Genomic DNA, 9,621 nt, shown 5'->3' on the forward strand with positions numbered 1-9,621 from the left:
CTATACTTTCTTCTCTGTAAAAGATGTAAACGTTTCCAGCTTGACATCGGTCTTTCTCATTGTGGGATCCATTGCATCTAGTCCGTAGTTCGCCTTCTTGGCCCTGAGAATATAACAAATGTAAGCTGAAGGGACAGCATCTTATGTATGTAAAGGAGATCACATGGGACACAATCAGAGATTTAATACTGCATGGAAGAATTTGTGTGTGATACGCTCCAAACAGCGTATCTACTTCCGATCGTTTACTTTCACCATTTCTGTTAAACCCACGAGTGTAGAACTGTCATACCCACAAACACATTGAGAAGAAACCGTGATTTGAAACGATGATCACGGTTTTATGGTACGCAGATCTGAACAGCGAAAGGAATCTTCAGTGTAGCTATACACAGTTTGAATTTGAATGCCCGATATAATATATTCAGGACAACAATACAGAACGATAAACTGTATTATGGCGTAGATGCCGGTTTCTAATCTGAAATTTGGAAATATTTGAAATTCTAATAGATCAGAAAACTATTGTATTTACCAAGTCTACCGTTTGAGTTTGCCACCAACCAATATAGATAATAAGATAAAACGGTGTGAGCGAAATGGCAAACGTCTGTGGTTGAAGGGGAGATTACTAAGTTTACATTCATCGCTCATGTGAATGTGGGTGTATATTCGAAACTAAACAACGTTTGGAAGGTTGTGAAATCACAGTTATCTGACGAAATAAATACAACTGATAAATACAACCGTAGTGTCACTTATTGTGACATGATTCATGAAATAGTTACTACATGGTAAAACGATAGCAAAGGACACACGTGCTTGGCTGGTGACGCATGGTCTTGGAGTCATTAATATTCATGAGTGCATTCCTCTTCTGTAATTCGTTACACGATATCTATGCGCCATTTGATGAGATTTGGGTTGAGACTTGGGTTGAGATTTGGGTTGAGATTTGGGTTGAGACTTGGGTTGAGATTTGGGTTGAGATTTATTTACGTGCGGGAAGAGTCTTGTCATTTTCATCACACCCATCTGTAGTATTAGTCCTGACAGACGGTAGACTCAACGTTGTTTTCATATTAGATGAAACAGAATTTCAATAAAACTGTATTTTTGATGACTGACGACATATAACTGAATTTACAGCATAATTGAAATACAAAAGTAGATAAAACAATTGCTACTGATGTCAGTCACTTTCTGTTTGCCCCACAAAGTAATCATATATCTTATTCTTAATTTCAGCTCACTTTCGCATGTTCTTGGCGTCCTCTATAGTTTCAGGAAGCCTTCTTTTCAATGTCTCTGGTAGGAACAGCGTCAACAGACCCGCAGCAATAGACAGACCTCCGAACACGATGAGAGGCAGCGCCACCTTCAGGTCACCGCCCAGTAATACACCCTGAAGTAAATAATGTAAAGACTGAATTTACAAGTAAAGTAAAATATGGATGCACCGTCTTAAAAACACAAAACACTGTAGAATTAGTGACACTAACTGCGCACGTTATTCCATAATAATAATATCAGGGTAACTGGTTGATGACAAGCTTATAATTTAGGTCATACCAAAGTGTTTTTCCATCATGAGTTAATATATTCACAGAAACTGAACTTTACCAGATCTGCAATGTAAGGAGAGACCATCCCACCAATCCTTGCAAAGAAAGAGCTGACTCCTACTCCCGAGTTTCGGACAACAGTAGGGAACAACTCAGCTGTGTAGATATACACAATGGCGAACGCGCCAGCAGCTCCGAACTTTCCCACCATAGACAGTGCAACTGTCACCCAGTCTATAGCTGAAAACGTAAATTCAGTAGCATCATTTCAAAAAAAGAAAAAAGAAAACGTAAAAAAAAAACAAAAAAAAAACACAAAGAAAAAACACACAAATAAACGGATTATAGAAAAAAAGACAAAGCAAAACAAACCAAACATTAACACTGATTTACTGACGTATATTCAACTCACACGAGGTTCCATAGAGGACTGGGAACATTGTGCAGACACAGGCTATCCCACCAAGGAGCATACAACCGCACTGAAGGAACTTCCTGCCCAGTCGATCCAACAGAGTCACACACATCATATACGAGACGAACTCCACGATGTTGGCGATAGTGAAGTTGAGGTAGATGTCGCCGCTCAGGTTCTGAACGTTCAAGCCCAGACCGTAGTAAACCATACTAGCCACAAACCTATGTAAAATGGGCATCCATGTAGTGAAGAATGACTATCCGTATATCTGCAACATGACGTTTAGGGACATATGATAATGCATTCTTACTGCATTCATGAACGGGGACATGGGCCATGTTTCGGAACAGTGCATTTTGTTTGTTGTTTAACACAGTCCTCATGATCAGTTGTATGACGGCGGCTCAGATATTTGCGTCTGGACCAGATGCGTGTCAACCATGTCTACGAGTCTCCCCACCCGATCTGGTTAGTCGTCTGTTACGGACAGCACACGTTGCTGAAGACCATTTGTAATCCGGATCATCATGGGTCAGAGATAATGTGTTGGACATGAGATTACTCTTTTCCAGGATCGTTCAATACATTGTTTATTTCTGTTACAGCGTATTGGCCATCTAAAAATAAAACCATAATAGCCTAACTCTACAGTTTCCTATAAACAAGTGTATTCCATAAAGTGACATCTCAGAAGTTGACTATCCATAGACCTTGGTTTTCTTTCATCTATACAACTTCTAAACCGCTTTTCAGTTAAGACATCTCACCAGTTGAAGAAGATGATGACCGTGACGAATAACAACCACGGCGTCGTGAACATCTGCGTCACCCTCACGGCTTTCACGTTGTCGTCGTCTACTGTTATCTTCTCCAACATCACTTCTGGAAGTTCGACACCATTCACAGACGCCATCTTCCGTATGACTACTTGAGCTTCCGGTATGCGACCACGTGATATGAGCCATCGAGGAGATTCAGGAATTACCCTGTGAAATGTGTCATGTGATATTTGCCTCACATAGAACATATGTAAACTGTAGCGAAAAAGAGAGTTTATCGATGCTATTGATTTGTATTTGCTTCGCAAACAAGATATGTAAGCTGCCGCGCAAAAGGAAGTTTACCGACGCTATTGGATTTACTGGACTCAAGTAATTGGGATTATGTCTATTCATACACCGCCCATTCCAGCAAAAGTGTCTATAGATTATCTGTGACTAGATGATAGAAACACTACAAGACATCTAACATATTTGACGGCATAGAATTAGTTTTAAGATCAGGGGACAACATACAATTAGTTCTAAGGTCATTGGACAACATACCATTTGTTGTACGACAGTTGGACAACATACCACTAGTTGTAAGGTCAGTGGACAACCTGGCATTAGTTTTAAGACAGTGTATAATGTACCATTAGTTTTAAGGTCAGTGGACAACATACCAATAATACAGAATGTAGAGAGCTGTTGGAACAGATATACAAAGCTGGAGGGTTTGCCAGCTTCGGATAAAGTAGGCAAGAAGACCCAAGGTAAATAGACCCATGCACCAGAAGACCTCCACGATAATTCCCACAAACACTCTCCTGGATGGTCCCGTCATTTCCATAGCTGAAACAGAAAACCAACATCAGGTTGCATCACAGTATGAAATGTTATGACAGCTGTTGACATCAGTACAAGTGGAAATGGTTCTATAATCTTCTTATAATAACTTCTTACATGGGGAATTTATTTTCGTATCACATACATACACGCACGCACACACGCGCACACACACACAGACACAGGGATAATCTGAAGCAGTTAAAACGTTAGCTTAAGAGTGCTCAGTGATCTGTACCTGATCTAAATAGAAGTGTGTGTGTGTGTGTGTGTGTGTGAGTGTGTGAGTGTGTGAGTGTGTGTGTGTGTGTGTGTGTGTGTGTGTGTGTGTGTGTGTGTGTGTGTGTGTGTGTGTTTCACTGATCGTGGCTCTGGTCCTCCTGCTAGGGTGGTGGTGTAGCAGAGTGGCTAAAACGTTTGCTTGTCACGAAGACCGTGGTTCGATTCTCCCGATTGACGCAAGCCTATTTCTGGTGTCCCTCGCCGTGACGTTGCTTGAATATTTTTAAAAACAAAAGTCACCCACTAACACATTTAGCAATAATCCCCCAAATCCCAAGGCAAGAGAATATAAAATGGGCTTCATACACTGTACACATGTGGGTAATTGAACCAGAATCTTCGTGACAAACAAACGATTTTCCCACATCGAAATGTGATTTCTCCACTAACTTGAGATTCTTATGCAGGTGATTTGCACGAAGGTCATGCATCAATTTGATGAAAGGCAAAATATCCTTCATGTGAACAGATGCGTTTGGGTGTAAAGTTTTGTAAAGAATTCGCCAATGTTCACTGATTTCTATCATTTATTGACCCTATGATACGAATTTGTTTTACAATACCTCAGTTCCTGTGTAAACAGTACGTTTAAACAATATCGAATATTTGCAAAAAATTAGTTGCCTGTCGTAAGTGGCTATATTAAGGCTAATGAGTGTAAACATTTGAAGGAAGTATAAATAAAGAATACTTACTTAAAACAAAGGAACTTGTGAAGGCAGCTATTCCACACATACTCCCCAGTACCCTGAACGCGATGTACACATACACGTTGGGGACAAAGGCCATACTGATGCTGATAATCGCAACACCTAGTGAATTCAGCAGGTACAGAGGACGTCGCCCAAAACTAACAAATAAACAAGAGTTTATATATGAAGAATGTGTACAAAGCGCGCGTAAAATCTTCATACAAAGTGCAACGAAACCATTTCTCCACTCATACGAAACTCGTAGAGTACACTGCAATGTACAAAATTGTATGGATAGGAAGTCAGCTTAGTTTTACGTCGCACGCAGCAATATTCTCTATGGCGGTGGTCTGTACACAATCGAGTCTGGACCAGACAATCCAGTGATCAGCAACATGAGGATCGATCTGCGCAATTGTCTAACTGATGACATGTGTCAACCAAGTCAGCGAGCCTGACCACCGATCCCATTAGTCGCCTCTTACGTCAAGCATAGTCGCATATTGTGGCAAGCATGGGTAGGTGAAGGCCTATTTTACCCGGACCTTCACGGGTTTTCTTATGAATTATACCTTTCAAGTGATGCCAGGTGTTCGCGAAAAAAGTGAGCAATGGCAACCTAAGTATTTACCTAAAAAACACCTCACAATTCAACGCACGGAATTGGCTCGAGAACCATTTTTGTCATAAGACGTGCGGTTGCCCCCACTCGTTTTGTCACTAATGGATCAAGTTGTCTCAGAGAGTTTATCTGCCAGTATACTCGTTTTTGTGTGAACAGAATTTCTGCTTCTGAAGCATGTATTTGATTAAGGTTTTCAATGTTGTGTGAGATTACAAGCACGATATGTACACACATACATCGAGGCGTTCCAATATACCACATGCCATTCCACTGTCTATTTAAGGTGTGTTAACAGTGTTACGAGAACACTTATTCTTTATATCAATTCAGTTACAGGAAATTTAGATTGAGATGCATGTTTATTAACATTTTAATATCATGATAACACACACACACACACACACACACACACACACACACACACACACACACACACACACACACGAAATGGTTTAAGTGAAATAGGTAAACTAAGTCAACCAGAAACTTTATCGAAATAATTTACTGGTCAGGTAACTTATGAACTGTATGTATACCATACGTTTCTGTTGACAGAACGTATGTGTGGTCCCATTGGAATAATGACTTTGAAAAGTTCAACAAAGGTAGAATTAACACAATGATTGTTTGATGAACAATTTTCTAAATGAAGTACAACACGTTGTTGTTGGCACTCACAAGTCTGACAATAGTCCCATGACAAGAGTTCCAGCCAGCTGCCCAGCAAACCCTGCCATGTTCGAGTGCGATCTCAAAACAAGGTCGTCGCAGACTATACCGAACTGAGGCAAGAAATAGAAAGTCATAGGCTAAAAGTATTATGCAAAAGTCAAAGGGGATTTAAACGTCATTGTAAAGCAAGAATTGTTTCGTAGAACCAAAGATTCGCAGTTGCACAATCCCTCCAGTGAGTACCTGGTTTCACCCAGTGGGAACAGAACCCAGGTGAGAGAGCGTTTTAGCCATTTGGCAACTCTGACGCTCAATGAATTGTGGAAAGTTATCCATCTGTAAAAATACGGGGTTTAGATACAATGGAAGACTAGTTCTTGAAGTTGATATTGTATGTCTCCTTCTAACGTTCTCAATTACGATTGCTCACATATAGCATAAGTGAACAATTGCACAGTTATTTAGAACGAAACTCCCATACATCCTTCACAACGAAAGCTAGGGATCATGCATATTTGAATATATTTTTATAGTGAAGGCTGAACACAACATTCCATACAATATAAAAATATATATTCATGACATTTTGGGTTAAGTGTTGTTTCGTGATTATATATCACTTTCGATAATTACAATTAATAAAAACATGTCATTTTCTTCTGTTATCTTGAGATTTTAACCTTCACATTCCTTTCATCGAAAAACACTTTACATTTACAAATACATTTACAAACTGATATTTACCACAAAACAAATTTACTTTTTCTGTCAATGTTGATTCATACGTGGCTCGGTCAAACACCCATGCGCTGCACGGAGTTGTCAGGTTGTTTGGTTGACTACCATTTTGAGGGTACTGGTAAATTTTACAGGAGGAGAGCACCTGCTTGTCTCTGTCTGTCTCCCAGGGGATGGACATGTTGATGAAGGAAGAGTGATGCGCATCCTGCACCTGATAGGTGTCGTTAACTCCAAGGGAGCACCTGGTTTAAGTATTATGAACGTAATTAGTGTCATCTTAAGCTGGTGAAGAATATGTATTCCTTCTTTGTAAGATGTTGAATGCCCAGTGGTTCATCCTGCCCCTGATAAATGTCGTTAACCCCAAGGTAGTCTCACTGAAAAACGGGTATACATGTAACCACTTAATTTATACAGCATAACTTCACTCCAGTTCATAGAGTGAAATGATAAGTAAAATATAAATACTTACCTGTGGCCAGGTGTATCCAACAAAAATAATACAGCAAGCGACTGCATGGAACCAAAAAACGAAGGAATACATATCAATAGGTACAGTCTCTTTTGATACCATCCAAAATCCCCAAGATGCGCCAGAACCTCGTCAAACTTCATTTTACATTCAGAGTAATTCCACTCTCTACTTGCACGTAGCCAAAGGTCATGTTGTCTACGGGTCCGTTGAACGGGGTTTTTATTGGCTTATTTATTGACGTAACCTACTTTCATGAACGTACCCACCAGACAGAAATGCGTGACCATATGAACAATATGTAAATATTGAGAAAATTACTATTACACCAAGCGACAAATAATTATTTCCAGTCTTAAAACATCGCAGAATATCATTATGGTGTGCCATTATAAGTTCTATATACTGCATTATGGACTTTTCAGATAAGCTTTGTAATACATTAGCTAGGACTTAAAGGTTTAGATGTCGCAAAACTGTCCCGAGAACAGTCGTGCATAAATACACATGGCAATCTGAATGAATTAAACTTTTTTTTCACCAGGTGTGTTTATAGGTTGCATTGAGTGCACCTCCTTTTCGGTTGACAATGTAAACTCTGAATGGTTCGGCGATAATTCATGACAATCCTTGTGCTAATTCCTTGCGCCAGCATCGTGGCGAAAAGTATACCATCTTGACGATCTTTCCGAAAGACTAAATCGGTGCACAAGATGGACTGTGAAACGTGTAAACCCACACTTGTGTTGCAGCTCATTTTCATACCAAGTGCGCTGTTTTTTGTGAACTGTGGACCACTGGACCATTATCGTTGATGTTACCGTCGTTACATTTCGGAAATATGGTATCATTTCCAGTTTCAACTGTGACTTGTGAGTTTAAGGTTTCGAACTTGTCTCCTCTAATTTGTTTTTCTCTCCTTGTCCTTGTTTAAAAAGACAATTCGAATAACCTGACTGCTTGATTTCTACATAGTGTGTTGTTTCATGATCCTTTCTTAAAATAAATGTACAACATCATTAAAGACACACATAACAGTGATAATTATTATTGTGAAGTATTTGGCGCGACTTCACCGTTTACTGCTTAAATCCCTTTATCCAGACTTGTGGTTTAAGTCCACATGTATCTCCTTTATGCAACGTTTTAATGCTGATTCCCCATACCGGGATGAATAGCACTTGTTGCATTAAAACCGCACAGCATGGACTCTACTGGCGGACGAGAGCAACCACAGTCGATTGCTACACAGTTTACAGGATGATGCTTTATCACCTTGGTGTCTACCCAGACAGTCGATGCAAATATTACATTTGCTTTCTTTGCAACATCCCATGTAACAGAAATCTCCAGGGCTTAAAGGCATTACATTTCATGATGTTAACAAAGACAGCAACGTCTGTCTTACTGTGGAATGTGTTACCTTTTTCTATTCAAAAAGGTACAAGAGAACATTTCCGTTAATTCCAACGTTTCGGTTTAGAGTCTTATGTCTCAAGCAAGACCAAACGTCTAATGATAATGTAATGTAGAAGCTGTCATCCACAAAGTTTCTTACGTTTCGTGTGGCCTATACAGAATGAGGTGTATAAAAAGAATATTTGGTCTCGAACAATATAGGGTAAAATTGTAACAGCAAGTTGTGTAAAAGACATTGAAGGATGAGTTAGTGGAACTAGAAATGTCCTGTACTTCATTGTAAGTTTTTGCTCGTAAATGTACTCGTACCCGTACGTGGAGTTTGCCTATGACATGACCTATTTTCTGTAAGTCGTAGAGTCAACAGCTGAAGTGGTCAAGATATAGATGTAAATCAGCGTTTACCTGATCAACAGGACGCTAGTTTCAGTGGCCACACGCATATGCTGCGTTCCTTGCTGTGACTGAGACAAAGGCTCTTATTGTCATTTAAGCATTCTTCTTTACTGTTCATATGGTTTAAGTCCGTGTCCAGGCTAGCTATTCTTTCGTAGCCCTACGAACTTCTTAAGCCCATGCTTGACACACTGGCTGCGATCAAAGAATTCTTAGGGCTACGACCATTCGAGAATAAGTGCCCAGATTGTCCAAGGTGCTGTTTCTACGTTTGTCAGCACATAACCGTCCTTGGGTTTCACCATCATGGTAAACATTGAAACGTTAATTGCTTTGGGTTTCTCTCCCACTTTCAGCCCATGATTTTCGAGTGAAACCAAAACGTCCGGGTAAACGGGGTTCGACTGTATCGTGAAAACCGTCAAGCCAAACTAACTCGCTATCAAGGGTTCCTCTGCAATATGCCTTTCTTACACGCTCACTTTACGTATTTGTTCATTCCAACGGTGCAAAAGTATCATCAGGCTGCCAGATAATATATTACTATCGACATAATATGCTTGACTTTGTCAGTTAATTGGACACCAGTATAACCATGTATCGCAAACTCTTTGTTTTGTCATGACAACATATAACCATACCGATTATTTAGATAATGGTTCCGCGTACAACTTATACATGTCATTACATGTGAACATTCTTGCTAATACATGTCACGTTCTTCTCTGGTTG

At 39.8% G+C, this 9,621-nt stretch overlaps 1 protein-coding gene across 1 annotated transcript; it reads right to left on the reverse strand.

The window, feature by feature from the left end:
• On the reverse strand, positions 1 to 7,217 carry LOC137286775 (organic cation transporter protein-like). Its single transcript, XM_067818768.1, has 10 exons — positions 7,075 to 7,217; positions 6,622 to 6,844; positions 5,868 to 5,971; positions 4,568 to 4,722; positions 3,428 to 3,596; positions 2,751 to 2,969; positions 1,978 to 2,204; positions 1,624 to 1,805; positions 1,254 to 1,405; positions 1 to 103 (listed from the first exon to the last, which is right to left on the reverse strand). The coding sequence occupies exons 1-10, from the start codon at positions 7,215 to 7,217 to the stop codon at positions 1 to 3; spliced, it is 1,677 nt and encodes a 558-aa protein (XP_067674869.1).
• Positions 7,218 to 9,621: the final 2,404 nt, after the last annotated feature.

The sequence above is a fragment of the Haliotis asinina genome, chromosome 6 (genome assembly GCF_037392515.1).
Source record: "Haliotis asinina isolate JCU_RB_2024 chromosome 6, JCU_Hal_asi_v2, whole genome shotgun sequence".
NCBI lineage: Eukaryota > Metazoa > Mollusca > Gastropoda > Lepetellida > Haliotidae > Haliotis > Haliotis asinina.

Excerpts from the sequence above, each read along its gene's own strand:
- LOC137286775 (XM_067818768.1), bottom strand. The coding sequence starts at position 7,217 with ATGAAGTTTGACGAGGTTCTGGCGCATCTTGGGGATTTTGGATGGTAT. Across the intron at positions 6,845-7,074 it reads TTGGATACACCTGGCCACAG|GTGCTCCCTTGGAGTTAACG; the intron begins GTAAGTATTTAT and ends TACTTAAACCAG. Across the intron at positions 3,597-4,567 it reads CACAAGTTCCTTTGTTTTAA|CTATGGAAATGACGGGACCA; the intron begins GTAAGTATTCTT and ends TTTCTGTTTCAG.